At 40.8% G+C, this 19,821-nt stretch overlaps 1 protein-coding gene across 1 annotated transcript in view; it reads left to right on the top strand.

The window, feature by feature from the left end:
• Positions 1–19,821, top strand: part of hcrtr2 (hypocretin (orexin) receptor 2) — a 119,655-nt gene that overhangs the window by 67,494 nt on the left and 32,340 nt on the right. Inside the window, exon 2 of the mRNA XM_039738343.1 lies at positions 16,476–16,654. Within this exon, the coding sequence (XP_039594277.1) occupies positions 16,476–16,654 (179 nt within the window). The remainder of the gene's footprint in view (positions 1–16,475; positions 16,655–19,821) is intronic.

A 19,821-nucleotide genomic window follows, 5' to 3' on the forward strand; every position in this document is an offset into this window, starting at 1 on the left:
TTGTCACGGTGAGACCCGATGGCGTTGCCTCTTGCAGGATGAAGTTCTGTGAAGGTCTCTTTGGCTGTAATTTCGCTTCTTACGAACTCTCAAGCATGTCTGGTGTGACTCGAATATAATGGGGGGCTTTATTTGTTTTAATAATAACCCAGCTTATGAAGTGCTATCTACACAGGCTGAAAGATGTCTGCTTCTGACCGTACAACATTTCTGGTCCTCGGGTAGCAAAACCCAGGCTGTCTCCTCCATGCCAGGAAATCAGGGTCTCTGTCTGAGACTCGTTATCGGGAGATGGTGAAAGCGGGTGACGGTACTGCCAGAAACAGCAAAGAGGGTGAGCAAGAAATAAGCTGTTCTGGATGGGGACTTCCCTGATATTTACAGTGGCTCAGTTTATTGATGATCGATTTATTTAATATAGTGCCTTTCACATCTATCTATCTATCTATCTATCTATCTATCTATCTATCTATCTATCTATCTAGCTATCTATCTAGCTATCTATCTATCATATAGTGCCTTTCACATCTATCTATCTATCTATCTATCTATCTATCTATCTATCTATCTATCTATCTATCTATCTATCTATACAGTCACTACTATAATAGTACCTGGACCCTACAGAGCTGGCACAGGTAGTCCAACTTCTCCAGGATGGCACATCAATACGTGCCTCCCATTGCCAGCAGGTTTTCTGTGTCTCCCAGCACAGTCTCAAGGCAATTGAGGAGATTCCAGGAGACAGACAGGCAGTTACCCTCGGAGAGCTGGACAGTGCCCTTCATTGAAGGTCCTTAACCCATCAGCAGGACCCACTGGTATCTGCTCCTTTGGGCGAGGAGGAACAGGATGAGCACTGGCAGAGCCTACAAAATGACCTCCAGCAGGCAGGCAGCAGGCCACTGGGTGTGAACGTCTCTGAGCAAACAATCAGAAACAGACTTCATGAGGGTTGCCTGATCTAGTGGGCACCGTGGAGCTCGATTGGCATTTGCCGTAGAATACCAGAATTGGCAGGTCCACCACTGGCAGGTGTCCGGTGCTTTTCCCAGATAAGACCAGGTTCACCCTGAGCACATGTGACAGATGTGAAAGGGTCTGGAGAAGCTGTGTAGGATTTTATGCTACCTTTAACATCATTCAGCCTGACCAGTTTGGTGGTGGGTCAATGATGGTCAGTCTGGGAAGGCATATCCATGGAGGGACGCACAGACCTCTAGACAAGGCTAGACAATGGCACTGCAGGACTGCATTAGGTATCGGGATGAAATCCTTTGACCCATTGTCAGACCCAATGCTGGTTCCTCCTGGTGCACAACAATGCCGGCCTCAGGTGGCAAGAGGATGAAGGAATTGATCCCATTGACTGGCCGGACCCCACACTCACTCTCCTGACCTCAATCCATTAGAACACCTCTGGGTGGGACATTATGTTTTGGTTCCTCCTACACCTCAGCCTGTCCAGGAGCTCAGTGATGCCCTGGTCCAGATCTGGGAGGAGATCCTCCAGGACACCATCTGTTGTCTCATTAGGACGTTGTCAGGTTTACAAACTACTGAGTATAAGTTGGAGTCGCTGCAATGAAATTCCGGTCAAATGAACTCGTTGTTTCCCTTTGATTTTCGGGGTGTCCCTCTGTCGGTTGATCATTTTCATTTCCATCCTCTCGTTCCTCACCATATCAGACCGTAGCAGTAGAGAGAGCCAGAAGGAGTTTTTTTCCAATTGAGATCTGACGGGTTTTCAAAGTGTTCCTTTAATTTTTTTGAGCAGTTTATAATGCACCCCTGATGAGTTTGTCCTGGCACCGACCTGGCTTTGCCGTTGTGGTATTTATGCACTAACTACATGACCTGCCTGTTAATAGAACACATTTACAGATATTTGGTATCTCTTGCCCTACATGGTTTTTCAGTGATATTTCTAATTTTTTCCTCAGTATCCACATGTTTCTGAACCACGTCCTCTCTCAATCGCGTTCCTGTAAAGCTCACTTCTCTGACATTTCGAGAAGCCTTTCTCATCTTCTGTCTATGTTTGTATTTTCTGTCTTTGAAGGTGACTCTTAGTGTGCCTCCTACTTCTTTAATTCTCCTTGTGTGTCTCACACTCACACGTCCTCTTTAGCACTCATCACCAAAGTCAAACTGTCCAATCAGACTAAAGCCAAACTGACCAATGAGATTGTCCGAAGGGAATGGTCACACACCCAGACTGTTGGATTTTGTTATATAGTCTTCTTCTTTTGGTTTCTCCCATTAACGGTTGCCAGAGCAGATCGTCTTTTTCCATATCTTCCTGTCCTCGTCATCTTGTTCTGTTACTCCCATCATTACCTGCATGTCCTCTCTCACCACATCCATAACCCTCCTCTTAGGCCTTCCTCTTCTCCTCTTATTTTGGCAGCTCTATCCTTAACATCCTTCTCCCCAATATACCCAGCATCTCTCCTCAGCACAGGTCCAAACCAACACAATCTCGCCTCCCTGACTTTTTTTACCAGCCACTAGATGGGCCTTGGATGTCAAATGAGTCCTGTTTGTGGTGTATTTTAATTTTAACAGTGTAATCATTTTAACCCATTTTAATTTTGATATATTTCTGCACATTCTGTCCTTCTCTCCCATTTGAATAGAAACTTCAGTTTTAAAAAATCTGTATTATAAAGCTGAGTAATGGGCCATTTAAATATTTTGGCAGCACTCATTCCTTTTTGTTGAAGAATAAAAATGGACCAGCCTGTCTTTAGTGATATTGAAATATTCAGAGTAATTTGAAGATTAGATGGTACAGTATGTGGTTTATTGCCAGCTCCATCTCAGTTAAGGAAATGCATCAGTTGGCAGGACCTGCTAAGGTTTCAATTAACACTCGTGAACCGGATTGCTATTTGACAGGCTTCGATCACACGTTGTGTGCAATGCAGGCATGTTCTTCATTTTTCTTTTTTTTTATTTTCTATTTTTTTTGTTAGAGTTGACTTGTTGACTTGTTGACCCTGCGGAGATTGTGATTCATGTGATTATAAGTGGCACTTAAAAGATGAGCACAGGGCTCAGCTCTGTGCCTTTGAGATGTGCAAAAGTTCATAACGCTGTAAAAGTGTGTGTGTTCTGATTTAACTCAAGTTGCGACTCCCCTGGTGGTTATTCATCTGTCCATCCATCGATCCGTCTTCCTAACCCACTCATCCAGAGCAGGGCTACAGGCAGCAATCACTGGGTGCAAGGCAGGAGATCTGAACCGTCGTAGGGTGAACACACAAACAAACACACACAGCAGGACCAAATCAGCAAGGCCAGTCAACCTGACCAGCATGTCTTTGTACTGTGGGAGGAAAATGGAACACCAGGAGGATTAAGCTATCTATCTGTTATATAGCAACTTTCACATCTATCTATCTATCTATCTATCTATCTATCTATCTATCTATCCTATCTATCTATCTATCTATCTAATCCTGCCAACTACGCTTATCTATCTATCTATCTATCTATCTATCTATTATATAGCACCTTTCACATCTATCTATCTATCTATCTATCTATCTATTATATAGCACCTTTCACATCTATCTATCTATCCAATCCTTCCAACTATGCTTACCTATCTATCTATCTATTTATCTATCTATCTATCTATCTATCTATCTATCTATCTATCTATCCAATCCTTCCAACTACGCTTACCTATCTATCTATTTATCTATTATATAGCACCTTTCACATCTATCTATCTAGCTAATCCTGCCAAATACGCTTATCTATCTATCTATCTATCTATCTATTATATAGCACCTTTCACATCAATCTATCTATCTATCTATCTATCTATCTATCTATCTATCTATCTATCTTTCTTTCTTTCTTTTTCATTGTGCATCTCACAGGTGGGTCTTTTAGAAGATTATTATTCTTGTTTAACAGTAAGAAGCCTATTAAAGGGTATGTTGGAGAGGAAAAGAGAAGAATTAGCATGGGACTGCTAAACAATCATTCGTTTATTCCTTATCCCATTTGATTTTCCTTTTTTCCTGTTTTCTTTTATTCCCTTTCTTTATTTGATGAAATATTTATTGGAAATTGAACAGCTTAGAGACACAAGGGCAACATGAAAGTCTTTCAGCCCCTGACAGCAGGAGTTATAAAGGCAGGCGGCAGTGTAGGGCAGAGGGGCAGAGTAAACTTCGGTCCCTGAGGTTGTGCTGTTTAAATCCTGCTGCTGATGTCATTGTCATGTGACCGTGTGCAGGTCACTTGACTTGCTCGTGGTCACATGGGGTCACATGGATGAGCCTGATTGGTCGCTGCACAGACTCCTCTCCTTTGAAGTGTTTGAGTACTGCGTGTTTTGTCAGAAGTCTGAAAAGCTGAACTTCCAGATTTGTGATTTATGAAACTTTGTGAGGTATTTTTATTTAGTGACTTTTTCTTTAATTGTGAACAAGCACACTGGTGAGGCCTCATCTGGAGTCCTGGGTGCAGTTTTGGTCTCCAGGCTACAAAAAGGACATAACAGCACTAGAGAAGGTTCAGAAAAGAGTGACTAGGATGATACAAGGGCTACAGGGGATGAGTTTTGAGGAAAGATCGATGAAGTTGAGACTTTTAACCATTTAATGTCAGTAAATGTAAAGAATTACACATAGGAAGTAAAAATATGAGGTTTGAATACACAATGGGAGGTCTGAAAATTGAAAGTCCACCTTATGAGAAGGATTTAGGAGTCGTAGTGGACTCATCACTATCAAGTGCCAGTCAGTGTTCAGAAGCCATTAAGAAGGCTAACAGAATGTCAGGTTGATGTGTTGAGTCGAAGTCACAGGAGGTTCTGCTTAGGCTTGATAACACACTGGTGAGGCCTCATCTGGAGTCCTGTGTGCAGTTGTGGTCTCCTGACTACAAAATGGACATAGCAGCACAGAAGAAAGTCCAGAGAAGAGCGACTAGGCTGACTCCAGGGCTACAGGGGATGAGTTATAAGGGAAGATTAAAAGAGCTGAGTCTTTAGGAGATGAAGAGGAGACCTGACTGAAGAGTGTAAAATGATGAAGGGACTTAGTCCTGTGGGCCGAGATGGTGACATTAAAATGAGGTCATCAAGAACACGGGGACACAGTTGGAAACTTGTTAAGAGGAGATTTCACACAAACACAAGGAAGTTTTTCTTTACACAAAGAATGATAGACACTTGGAATAAGCGACCAAGTAGTGTGGCAGACAGTAAGACTTTATGGGCTTTCAAAACTCGACTTGATGTTATTTTACAAGAATGAAGTGGACAGGACTTACCATAAGGACTTTATTCAGGACTTTAAATATCATCATGTGGGGGTTTGTTCATGGGCTTCATTTAGTACTTTTTGGGTTTGTAAGTAGTTATTCTAGCAAATAAGGAACATTTTATATCTTTGTGTGTTTGGTGTATTTAATCTTTATGGCCATTTTTCTGGGTGTTGTTAATATTCGGGTGGCAGGGTGGAAATATGGTAGGACTTAGGTGTTGGCCTGATTCTACCCATCCCTCATTTTCAAAGTGTAGCGGCTTCCTTGCTACGTAAATCTGATGGCAACTTCCAAGCTCACTAGAAGTTGGGGTGCACTACAGGGTTTATCCAGTTCCACGTCATGAGGAGTATCTGGTTGTGGTGTCTGTAATGAGTCAAAGAACCCATTCGATTGTGTCTTATCTTCTTTTGACTGAGTAGAATATAAGGACTTATAGTATTCTCTTTTGTGACCTATGATTTTATCTCCTTTGCTATTTTGCTTTTGCAGTCTTCCTGCTTGTGGATTTGTTGGCCTAAAATCTTCTTGGCCTTATCTCCGTGTTCATAATAATGATGTTGCAATTTAAAGATGAGTTGTTCCATTTCTTTACTAGTCAAGAGGTTAAATTCTGATTGTAAAACCTGTCTTTTCTTATAAAGTGCCTCAATTGGATACCTGGCATATTCCAGATCTATTCTCGTAATTATAATGATTAACTCAGACACTTTCTTAGTTTCCAATTTATTTTTGTGAGAAAAATATGAAATACTCTCTCCTTTTAAAAATGGCTTCAGAGTTTCCTAGATTAGACCTCTGGTGGTGTGTTTGTCTCCAGAAAATCATCAGTTTGTGTGGATATGAATTCTGAACAGTGCTCATTAGCTAATGAGAGCGGGTCAAGACACCAGCTATGAGATGAGTGTGTAGGGCACAGGGATCTAAGCTCCATGATCAGAGGGGCATGGCCAGAGATTACAATAGTGTCGTACTTAAAAGATTTGATAATGGGCAAGAAATGATTGTCTACTGTATGAAGAAATAATCATTTCTTGAATAACAATGATAAACTTGTGAGAAGAAGGAACATACACTTAGGTCAGGATTTAAAAACCTCCATGAGTCTGATCAATTCTGATCCATTATAAACTGTGTGAGTATTTTTCCAGTCTTAGATGTTATTCCCACTGTAGCTGAAGATCTTTCCGGGTCTGGGTTTAAAACACAATTAAATTCTCTGGCCATTCTAATTTTATGAGTGTTCACATTAGGAATAGATGTGAGTACATTTTGGATGAAATCTCTATCATCCACATTAGATACATAAATATGAATCAGAATCACTTTAGCGTTACATAAATTGCTGTGACATATCACCCTTCAGGATCACATACATATGAAGCTAGAATTAGGGTAATTCTGTGTATTAAGATTCCCACACCCGTGGTTTTATTTATATAGCTGGAGTTAAAAATGTGGCCAATCCACTCCCTTTGCAACTGAAACTGGTCCTTACTTATTGTGTGAGTCTCCTATAAAAATACTGCCCTGTCATTTAGACCTGTTAAGTGAATGAAAACTTTCTTTCTCTTTAATTCATGATTGAGACCTTTGACATTCCAGCTCAGAAATGTCACCGTTTGGTCATAAAGCCATTGCTTCTGAACTTTTGTGGACATTTTGTAGTCTTAAGTTAAGGTAATACATTTTTACATGGGATAGCTTTGACCTAGATTTCATATTATTGCCAGGTTTTATAGCTTTGAACCCTAAATTTGGATTGGCACTAATGGTTATTAGGGTAGAAAGGAAAATAAGAAATAGCAACGTTCTCTTAAATTCATGATTAGGACCTTTGACATTCCAGCTCAGAAATGTCACCGTTTGGTCATAAAGCCATTGCTTCTGAACTTTTGTGGACATTTTGTAGTCTTAAGTTAAGGTAATACATTTTTACATGGGATAGCTTTGACCTAGATTTCATATTATTGCCAGGTGTTATAGCTATTAAGCCTAATTTTATATTAGCACTAATGGATGTTAGGATAGAAAGGAAAAATGAGAAACAGCAAAGTTCTCTCTCTATACCCCCCCATTTTACCTCCCTGGGTGAGGCAGACCACGCTTCACAAAGTCCCGGTCCTATGGCATGCCAAAAGACAGAACATGCCAGAACAAAACTAACACCCCAGCAGAGGTGTGGAAAAGGTTAAAATGGAGATATCTTTTGAAAGTACAGTCCGAATATAAGAAACCTAGGATATGATCTTAAACAGTCCCAGTCAATGAAATACATTTCTATATAGTATAATTGATGAAGTTTACAAAAGAAAAGAAAAAGGAAAGGTGGCTAAAGAGTAAATACGATGCATAGTGACAGCAAATGTCGCATTACCAATGGGCCAAGTTGCAAGTTGCCAGCAGAATCTTCTTTGCCTTCTCAGGACACGGTTTGACTCCTGATCGTGTTTCAAAAGGATGTTGGGATCAGTCTTCTTAGCTTTGTTTCTGCTTCATTCAGAGAGCTAAAAATGAAAAAGTTATCATCAATATCCACTTTCAATTTGGCACGGTTCAAGAAGCCGTATCTGATTTTAGCTCTGCGTAGGTGCTGTCTAATGCAGTAGTATGCAGCGTGTTTAGCAGCTGTTGTAGGGGAGAAATCTGGGAACACACAAATGTGGTTATTTTCAAATATAATTTCCTCTTATAGTCTGAGAAGAGGCAGGAAGTTTTCTTAAGACTAGTCCACTTAGTTTTTTTCGACAATGGACTATAAGGCCTCTCGGTTTTAGGGCATTCGATCCACGTATCCACGTGCTGCTACGTTGTCATTCATTTTACCCACTGTCTTTCTTTCATTCATATGTTACGTAGGCGCGTACCTTTTATCTTCAGCAATCTCATTCTCTAACCAGGCCTCAGGAGCTAACCAGCGTAACACTGTCCACCACCCCTTTCGTTATTCCGGCACATTGTTGACATCCGTGAGTAACAACAACGTACTAAACTGGAAGGTGGTCTACGCATACGTGGAATTCACAGACAATCAAAGATCAAGATCTAAATGAAGATCTCTTTAGTTAATTTAAAGCACAACAATTTGTTTAGTTTGAATGTCTGTGTTTTGAGGTGTGACTGGCGTACTACAGTCTTCAGTAGTATAAGCCTGGAGGAGATTCTTAATGCAATGCCTATGTTTTAGCTGTCTCTCTACTGCCATCTAGTGCTTCTTCTTCTAATTCATTTGTGGACAAACAAAGATTAAGATCCAAATGAAGATTATATATAGAGATGAGCAGCAAACATAGGGTTCAGAAAGAAAAGGAAACATGAAGTTTCCCTTTCAGGATGCTGAGAACGGTGTCAGGCTCTGAAAGGCTAACGCTCGAAGGTCAATTTGAGTGTCTTTTAGAAATCCACGTCATCAGAAACAGCACGTGACGGTCTCTCGTATTGTGGATTTTGTGCTCAGGGTGCAGTGTGGACTCCAAGGCCTCGTTTCTCAACTGAAATTACTGGAGTGGCAGTATTTCATCAGTCCGGATTTGGCTGAGAAGTTGATCTACAGACAGCCTGCCAGGGCGAATTGCAGGGGTCTTGAAAAAGAAACAAAGGCCAACACTACAAATATGGACTCTGTGCGTAAACTTCATGTCATTGAAACTTCTGAACTGCTTGTAATTCTACTTCAGTACATCAGAGAAACATCTGACACAAAGATCTAAAAGCACTGAAGCAGCAAACTTTGTGAACACCAACACTTGGGTCATTCTCAAAACTTTTGGCCACGACTGTAGTGCAAAAAAGTTTGATTTTGATTTTCTCCTCACACTCTCAGAGTCCTTTAAACTGTCTGATTCCTTTTACTTTATGTCTTTTTTTCCTTGTCTTCTTAGAGAGTGAAGGCTGGTGGGCTGTCAGTTAAACTGGGCCTTTTCAAGTCCATCCATCCATTATCCAACCAGCTATATCCTAACTACAGGGTCACGGGGGTCTGCAGGAGCCAATCCCAGGCAACGCAGGGCGCAAGGCAGGAAACAAACCCTGGGCAGGGCGCCAGCACACCACAGGGCACACACACACCAAGCACAATTTAGAATCGCCAATGCACCTAACATGCATGTCTTTGGACTGTGGGAGGAAACCCATGCAGACACGGGGAGAACATGCAAACTCCACGCAGGGAAGACCCAGGAAGCGAACCCTGGTCTCCTAACTGCGAGGCAGCAGCGCTACCCATTACCCCACCTCTTGAAGCCCATTCTTGAAGAAATTCTTTGCGTGGTGTTGGGCTCTAGAAAAAAAATGAATCATGGATGACTTCCATTTAACTGCTCTACCATATCTCATGCCCTTTCCCCAAGAGTTGTCTTCTTTCAAGCTGCTCCACCATAAATGCCTGATTGACGAAATGCTATTGAGATGGTCGTCCTTCTGGCAGGTTCTCCCATCTCAGTTTCTGAAGCTCCCTTAGAGTGACCAGGAAGTTTTTAATCATCACCCTAACCAAGGCCCTTCTTGGCCGGTTACTCACTTTGGCCAGACAGAAGAGTCCTGGTGATTCTAACCTTCTTTTGTTTTACATTTATGGAGACCACTGTGCTTTGAGCACTTGTTGATGGAGAAGCATAGAGAAGGCCAAAATGTGTTGCGTCTTTGTGGACCTGGAGAAAGCATATGACAGGGTGCCTCGAAAGGAGCTGTGGTATTGTATGAGGAAGTTGGGAGTGGCAGAGAAGTATGTGAGAGTGGTACAGGATATGTACGAGGGGAGTGTGACCGTGGTGATGGTCTGCAGTAGGAGTGACGGAGGTGGGATTACATCAGGGATCGGCTCTGAGCCCTTTCTTATTTGCAATGGTGATGGACAGGCTGACAGACGAGATTAGACAGGAGTCCCCGTGGACTGTGATGTTTGCTGATGACATTGTGATCTGCAGTGAGAGTAGGGAGCAAGTTGAGGAGACCCTGGAGAGGTGGAGATATGAGAGGAGTGGGATGAAGGTCAGTAGGACCACCAAGACAGAATACATGTGTGTGAATGAGAGGGAGGTCAGTGGAATGGTGAGGATGATGAGGGAGTAGAGGAGGTGAAGGTGGAGGAGTTTAAATACTTGGGATCAACAGTACAGAGTAATGGGGAGTGTGGAAGAGAAATGAAGAAGAGAGTACAGGCAGGGTGGAGTGGGTGGAGAAGAGTGTCAGGAGTGATTTGTGACATACGGGTATCAGCAAGAGTGACAGGGAAGGTCTACAGGACGGTAGTGAGACCAGCTGTGTTATATGGGCTGGAGACGGTGGCTCAGGAGACAGAGCTGGAGGTGACCGAGTTAAAGACGCTAAGATTTGCATTGGGTGTGACGAGGATGGACAGGATTAGAAACGAGGACATTAGAGGGTCAGCTAAGGTGGGACGGGATTGGAGACAAAGCCAGAGAGGTGAGATTGTGTTGGTTTGGACATCTGAGGAGGAGAGATACTGAGTATAAGGGTACTAAGGTTAGAGCTGCCATGTATGAGGGGAAGAGGAAGGCCTAAGAGAAGGTTTATGGATGTGGTGAGAGAAGACATGCAGGTGATAGGGGTGACAGAGCCAGATGACGAGGACAGAAAGATATGGAAGAAGATGATCTGCTCTGGCAACCCCTAATGGGAGCAGCATAAAGAAGAAGAAGAAGAAGAAGACTGTACTTTGAGTACTCTAAGCTTTACAATTTGGTTTTATCCACTTGACCTGATCTTTACCTCACCACCATTTGATCGCGGAGGTCTACAGAGAGTTCCTTGGACTTCATGGCTTTGTTTATGTCCTGACATGCAGTGTGAATTGTGGGACCTCCCATACACAGCAGATACACGTGGGCCTTTCTAAATGACGTACAGTCAGTTCAACTTGTCACAAGTGAGCTCCAGTGACATTCTGGAAACATCTCAAGGAGAATTAAAGCAAAGAGGATGGACCTGAGCACAAAATGGAAGGCCACAGCAAAAGGGTCTGAAAACTTCTCGGATAGAGATTTCAGTTTTGAATTTTTTAATAATATTGCAAACTGTTTCGAAAAAATATGTCCTCACTTTGTCATGATGGATTATTCAGTGGGGACTGATGGTCAAAAGTGGCAAATGTTTCCATTTCAAATGAAATCGACAGCACTGCTCAAAAATTCATTCATCTGCTCAAAGATTGTTGTAAAATTGATTTAGAATGTGGAAAAAAATGAAGAAATAAAATACTGGAATAAAAGAGCCTGGGCATCTGCTAGATTTTAACTAAATTATGAGCTAAGCTTTAATGAAAAAAAGCTCCTTAAGTATCCAATTAACAGAAATGAAATTCAAACTGCACAAGAGCCGAGTACGTAACAGTAAAACCACAGAGAAATCAAGTATGAAGAAAATCGATTCTCAGTACAAATCGTAGAAAAACTACAATTAACAAGCAGAAATAGAAACAGAAATGGCAAAATTAGAGATTGAATGAATAAAAGTGGGAAAAACAAACCCTCAAGTAAACAACAGAGAAACTAAATATTAGAAAAAGAACAATACAAAGAAATACAATTTTTTGAAAAACCATAAAAGGGAACAAAATCATAATTAAAGAAAAAAAATATATTAATATGATAATATTTATGAATTTGTCCCATTTATTTTATGAATTGCACTGCAGATAAAGGGAGCAGAAGAGTAAGTGTGTGTCAAATGCCAAGCCGAGTTTGTAAAATAAAATCAAAAAGATCTTTTCACTAAACCTTTCACAGTTCTTTTATTGTCACTGCACTTAGCACGTTGGAATTGCAGCAATCCTGAAGGTGCATTCACATACAATGGACATAAGTAAATTATAATGTGGTACAATAGAATACAACATAATAGAACAACTAAATATTGCACTTAGGTAAAATGCATGTATGAAATGAGCACAATAATAGAAATAGATAAATAGTATAACTGGCAAAGAACGTAATCATGTAGTGCAAGAATGACTGTTGTTCTGTTGGTCATTGTCAGTCATTCAAAGAGTTCAGTAGTATTCAGTTCTCATATGGCTCTGGGGCAGAAACTGATAGATAGAATATGAAAGGCTCTACATAATAGATAGGATATGAAAGGCACTATATAATAGATAGATAGATAGAAAGGCACTATATAATAGATAGATAGATAGATGTGAAAGGCACTATATAATAGATAGATAGAATATGAAAGGCACTATATAATAGATAGATAGATAGATACTTTATTGAGCCCAAGGAAAATTTAAGACAAATTTAAAGGTATGTCTTATTGAGTAAGGACTCAGGTTAACAGCAGTTTGGGGTAACAGACAAGATCCAGGTTAGAGGTGGTCTGCACCAGGGATCTTCTTGACATCCTTATCTCTTTGATCTTATTATGGGGTAGTGAGAACCTGGGGACTTTCTGCTTTACCTCAGGGATGAGGGAAAAATAAATGGAGCAAAGTACAGAGATATCCTTAAGGAAAATCTGCTCCAGAGCACTCTGAACTTTACCCCTCTCTATAGGACATAACAAAGACAATGCAGGGGGTGGCTTATGGGCAACTCTCTGAATGTCCTGAGTGGCCCAGTCAGAGCCCTGACTTGAAACCAATAAAGCATCTCTGAAGAAACACCTCTGGATGGTCTCCATCCATCCTTCTGTGGAGCTGTGACAGGTGGTGACAATAGATAGATAGATAGATAGATATTAAAGGTACCATATAATAGATAGATAGATAGATAGATAGATAGATAGATAGATATGTGAAAAGCAATATATGATAGATAGATAGATAGATAGATAGATAGATAGATAGATATAATTTATTTGACTCATTTATTTAATCATTAAGAACCAGGGCTGATGACAGTTAAATAAACTTTTCCCAGGGTGGGGGGTGTAGGGGGTATCTCCTCTGAATGAACTGCATTGCAGATATATCAAATAAGTTCAAACATAACTACCATAATAAAATATATATTAAACATGCAGATGATTCTTATTGAATGACATTGAAAACACAAAACATGACAACGTAGTTAAAAGGCATAATTAAAACAAGACAGTACATTACAGAATTTTTATGTGACACCACTTGTACACCTTGTCCATGTGTAATTGATTCAGTTCACAAATCAGATGAAGGAGGATGTGTGACTCGTTTGTGGGTAATGATTCAATTCATGAATCAAACAGAGAAGAGTGGTGTATCTTGTTCTCGGGTAATGAATCAGCTCATGAACCAAATGAATAAGAATCGTGTGAGTTGTTGCCAGGTAATGATTTGGTTCATGAATCAAATTAATGAGAATCGTATTGCTCATTCTGGGGTAATGATTCAGTTCACAAATCAGATGAATGAGAGTTGTGTGAATTGTCTTCAGGCAGTGACTTAGTTCATGAATCAAATGAATTGAGTGACTTGTTTTTTGGGTAATGATTTGGTTCATGAAATTACGCCAGAGAATGTGCACTCGTTGCATGAGAGAAATGGCACGATTTGTTAAAAGATCATCCAGATGTTAACTTCCTAATCCAAGCTGTTGAAACAGAATCATTTTGCTTATCGTCCTTTGTTGAATATTCTTAAATCTAAAGAGCATCTTTTGGTTCTGACCTTTGCGCTTCTATTTTTTTTACTTTGATTTTTTTTTCTCTAGTTTTTGTCTTGATGCTCGTGTCTTTTTCAATCTCCTGGTTTTGACCCGTTTCTCTCTAAACATCTTTCTTTTAGTCGTTTCTCAAATCTTGTCAGTTTGCTGACATAACAATCAAATGATGAATTTGGAATTTTTCAAGTCAAGGTTATTTCTTCACCAACATGGTATCCATGCATTTTCCACATTAAACTATATGTTTTAAAGTTAAGTATTCATCCATTCATTCATCCATCCTCTTCCACTTATCTGAGATCAGGTCTCAGGGGCAGCAGCTTGAGCAGAGAAGCCAAGACTTCCCTCTCCCCGGCCACTTCTTCTAGCTCTTCCGGGGGAATCTCGAGGCGTTCCCAGGCCAGCCGGGGGACAAAGTCCCTCCAGCGTGTCCTGGGTCTTCCCTGGGGCCTCCTCCTGGTTAGATGAGCCTGGAACATCTCACCAGGGAGGCGTCCAGGAGGCATCCTGATCAGATGCCCGAGCCACCTCATCTGACTCCTCTCGATGCGAAGGAGCAGTGGCTCTACTCTGAGCTCCTCACAGATGACCGAGCTTCTCATCCTATCTATAAGGAAAAGCCCAGACACCCTGCGGAGGAAAAGTATTTTCTATAAATTAAAAATAATACATATTGTCACACTGGAGTTTTATAATAGAGGCTATGGGGCATGGCACACGACTGTAAAATTAAAGCCTACTAATTTCCTGTGTGAGTCCAAGTTTAAGTGGAAACAAGTTCCGACATAAAAAACATGACTTCCGTGTTTTCCAATGCATGTTTAGGACAATAAAAGCGATCAGGAAATAATTGTATTTTCGCATATTCCTGGTACAATTTTCCCTGAGGTAAGGATGAGTTTCCTAATTCCTTGTGTGATAGCAGCAACTTTTGTGGGTGGAGTTCTTAACTTGTGGGAGGAGTAAATCAACACAACAGGAAAATTTTACTGTGATTTAGTCTTCTGAGAAGAAACCACACCCTTGGGGTGAAAGGTTATTACAGAGGAACACTAGCTCTCAGGGAACGCGCACAGCTGGCCTAAAATGGCTGACTCCCATAATATTGTTATTTTTTTAATTGGAAAATGACCTGTATAAGCTATTTTATAATGTGTGTGTAAGTTTTTAAGATTTTATTTTCCAGTGCCCCATATCTCCCATTTTAAAACACCATAGCAGGCCATATATTTGTTAAAATGTATAGAAAATGCTTACATTTTGACCACAATGTCATACAAGAAATGCATACATATCATGTTTGTGAAGAAATAACTTCAGCTTGAAAAATATCGAACTTATCCTTTAAGTCTTGTTTATACTTATCACGTGAAGCTAGCGGGCAGACCGTAACGCACAGCACACACACCGTCAGCGACCAAAACACATTTATACTTTTAGGCGGCTCGTTTGATTGGTGCTTCAATATTCTTCTAGTCAGTAAGCGGCGACATTTGGTGAATTTCACTGCAGAAGATGTCAATTGTTTACAAGAGATGACAGCGGTAGCGGGCAACTGACGCAGATCGGGTAGTGACAGTGCCGTTTATTACTGGCTTTATGATAAAGAACGAGACGATGGAGTGTCAGACCCATTCACCAAACGTGGAGACAGGAAGTTTAACGTGGTGAGTGGTGTCCACGATAAGGAGATGCTCTTCAAATATTTTTGCATGTCTTTCATAACCCTTTGTGTCGCATTCAGCCCTTGGTTCATCATTCTGGCACCCACTTAAGCCTGGTAGAATCACACCTGTCATGATCCTATCCTCAGAATTGGCTATTTTAGATACAAGATGCTGCTTCGGTGCACAGTCAGGAAAAATTCTGCACGCAGCGCACGGACAAAACCCAGCGTGTGTACATTTACTTATTATATTACATATCTTACACATCAATATTGCTGCTACTTGTTTGTCCTATCTTTGCACAATGTCTTGTCTTGTTTGTGTTTTAATTATAAATTTTAAAATTTTTATTCTATTTTTAATTTACTATTTGCACATCATGTTGTTACACTGTGGACCCTGAGCTTCGCAATTTCGTCTATCTGTATACTTGTATATGGTTGAGATGACAATAAAGTTCACTTTGACTTTGACAAGGTGTGTGTTTCTTGACGTCATTTTCACTATGTAGACCTTTCGACAAACCACAGTGGTAGGCATAAAGCAGGCGTTACTATTTGCATGAGCTCCTCTTAACCAAAATCTTGCATTGCTGCTCACTGCCCACTAGTGGCTGCTTACCCACACTACTTTGACCGTGGGCACCTCTAGCAAAATAGAAACGTGCACTTAGTGTGTCTTCTGCTGAACCGCCATCTTTCATCCTTGTCAGCTTAGCTTGGCAGCCTGCCACCACATACAAAGCCGTATTGTCCTCCATTGGACTCCACTGTCACTCAGTTAAACTCCTCACAGTAGACATCAGGACTTACAAGTCATGGCGAGTGGTACCCTTTAATCCGTGAGGCTTTTATGCAACAATTCTTTTTGAAAACAGCAATTGACATTGTTCTGCATTCTTTTTCTTTTTTGTTTCAAGTTTGCACCGCAGTATGGAAAAACCATCACATGCGAACAGTGACCAACTACTTCATTGTGAACCTGTCCTTCGCCGATATCCTCGTTACCATCACCTGCCTTCCCGCCAGCCTCATCGTGGACATTACGGAAACCTGGTTTTTTGGAAAAACTCTTTGCAAAATCCTCCCGTATTTGCAGGTAAGGATTACCAACTGCTCTGCTTTGAAAGAGATCTTCACTGGTCTTCTTCTTCTTCATCTTGTATCTCTAGTTTAAGTAAAATTCTTGTTGATTATATATTATACTAGGGGGCTTTGCCCCCTGCTCGCTCCACTTGCCAACCACACCGCCCCACTCGCCATTGCTGCTCGCGTTCTGAAGAGGGGGACTAAACGCACCCTAAGCAGATGCGGTCGCTCCTCCGAAACCCCCTCTTAAATGGTGATACAGTGGGAAACACATACCATTTTTTTTTACCTCCTCTTTGCTCAACCTGCTGCTGGTTGCTGCTGCTGCCGTGCTGCGTGACCTGCATCTCACGCTGCGCACTTATCACCTATATCCATATATTCGCTCTCTTTTCGCCTTTAATCCTTTTCATCAATATCACATTGAATTTTGATTCTGTGTTTGGAATTACATCGTGACAACGCCATGTATAACTGCCCGTGAGTGAATATCGTTTCTTTCTCTCCACGAGAAATGTGTCTGACAACAGCATTCACACAAATGAGAAATGATTTCTCTCCCGGGATTTGACTTTCACCAAACAACAAATCTTTTAATTCTCGCGGATACGCCTTTTCATTGGGAAGAAACACTACTTATTTTTTTCCCTGATGGCAACACGAATTAGACGATCTACAAGTCTCAGACACTAAAGTTTGATTTCTTTACGCTGTTCTTTTATTACACCAAGTAATAATTTCAGTTTGCACTAATGCGATCTTTATCATCCTTTTTTTGAGTCTTTTGAAGTTTCGTACTTCCATTGTCTCTAACCTGCTCTGCATGTGTACCGCGCCAACGTTTTTGAATTCTTTACGACATTCTACTTTGTCATCTACTCTTTGTCTTTTATTTCCGGCCCCGGGTGTGGTTAAATCTCTTGACTTAAAGACTCGTCTCACCGGACGTGAAAGTGTCTCTCTGAGAAAGTCACATCTTGTCTCCTTCCAACCTTCCAAGATTTTTTTATATTATATTATATTATATTATATTATATTATATTATATTATATTATATTATATTATATTATATTATATTATCCATCCATCCATCCGTCCTTTATCCAACCCGCTATGTCCTAACTACAGTGTCTCGGGGGTCTGCTGGAGCCAATCCCAGCCAACACAGGGTGCAAAGCAGGAAACAAACCCTGGGCAGGATGCCAGCCCACTGCAGGGCACACACACACGCCAAGCACAATTTAGCATCGCCAATCCACCTAACTTGCATGTCTTCGGACTGTGGGAGGAAACCCACGCAGACACGGGAGAACATGCAAACTCCATGCAGGGAGGACCCGAGAAGTGAACCCTCCTAACTGCAAGGCAGCAGTGCTACTACTGCGCCACCATGCCGCCCTATATTATATTATATTATATTATATTATATTATATTATATTATATTATATTATATTATATTATATTATCCATCCATCCATTCATTATCCAACCTGCTATATCCTAACACAGGGTCATGGGGGTCTGCCGGAGCCAATCCCAGCCAGCACAGGGCACAATGCAAAAACAAACCCCGGCCAGGGTGCCTACCCCACTGCAGGGCACACACACGGGCCAATTTAGAATCGCCAATGCACCAAACCTGCATGCCTTCGGACTGTGGGAGGAAACCCACGCAGACACGGGGTGAACATACAAACTCCACACAGGGAGGACCCGGGAAGTGAGCTTAGGTCTCCTAACTACGAGGCAGCACCACTTCCAACTGCACCACCATTATATTATATTATATTATATTATATTATATTATATTATATTATATTATATTATATTATATTATATTATATTATATTATATTATATTGGGACAAGACTTTTTCAGAGAGATAATTTCACGTACTGCAAGACGAGACTTTGTGCCAAGAGATGAATTGAAAACCTAACAGGTCCAAGCAGGGGCAGAAATAACAGACAAACAGTAGAAGAAGAAAAGACAAGCAGGTTTAGAGATTATGAAAGTACTAAAATTCAAAAGTTTCAAAAAACTGATAGTAAAGATCGCCTTAGTTTCTAAGAAATAGAAATTATTACTTGGTGAAATAACGGAGTAGCGAAAAGAGATTGAATATATGGACATAGGTGATATGACAGAGCTACTACAAATTTAATTTCAAAGAAACCACAATTTGTCAGGTTTATATTTATGATCATGGAGAAGCGATGCAATATCGAATTGAAAGAGTTAAATGATCGAACGTATTAGAAATTCTACAGCCAATAATGGATACAAATCCATATGTCCATACGTATCGCACTTTACACTAAATTTATCTGAAAAACACGGACAAAGAAGTTTTCTTGGATTTCTATATGAATCTGACAGATCACGCTCGCATATATATGTGACGAATTGTCAATGATAACAGTTTCGAAAGATGGAGATATCAAAGACAGAGTTGATATTCGTGTTTATGCAAACGCACGGCACGATTCGTCACAAGTGGCAGATCCAGGACATGACGAGCACGTAGGGCCTGCACGAGGGTTGGCGAGCGAAGTGAGCAGGGGACAGAGCCCCCTACTTATATTATATTATATTATGGTGGATTCAGAAAGTATTGAGACCCCTTCACTTTGCACATTTTACTGTGTTGTAGATGTAACTTTAAATGAATAGATGTGCCATTTTTGCTGATCATTCTACAGTCCCATAATGACAAAGTGACAACAGGTTTTTAGAAAGGTCTGAAACTTTATTAAACTCAAAAGCTGAAATGTCTCCTTCCTCGAAGTGCTCCGACTCTCCATGACATGCAAATCATTTTATAACTTTGATGTCATGTGTTTTTTTTTTTCTGGATTTTTGGTTGATATTCTGTCTCTCTCCGTTAAAATAAAACTATCGTACAATTAGAGACTGCTCATTTCTTTGTAAAGGAGCAAACTTACAAATTCAGCAGGGGATCAAATCCTTAACACTGTAGTTGAGACGGGGGTCCTGAGAGTGGTGCCCATGATCAGCACCCTAGGAAAACCAAGAAGCCACTTGGCATGAGGTGCCTACATATTGTGGATGAGCACAGTGTTTGCTCTCAGTTATTGCCACCCTGGGCAAAACATGCCAACTCAGCACAGAAGGCACCTCGCCCATGCAGGAATCATCAGCCTCACTTGCATGCG

This window comes from Polypterus senegalus, chromosome 16 (assembly GCF_016835505.1).
Source record: "Polypterus senegalus isolate Bchr_013 chromosome 16, ASM1683550v1, whole genome shotgun sequence".
NCBI classification, from domain to species: Eukaryota; Metazoa; Chordata; class Cladistia; order Polypteriformes; family Polypteridae; genus Polypterus; species Polypterus senegalus.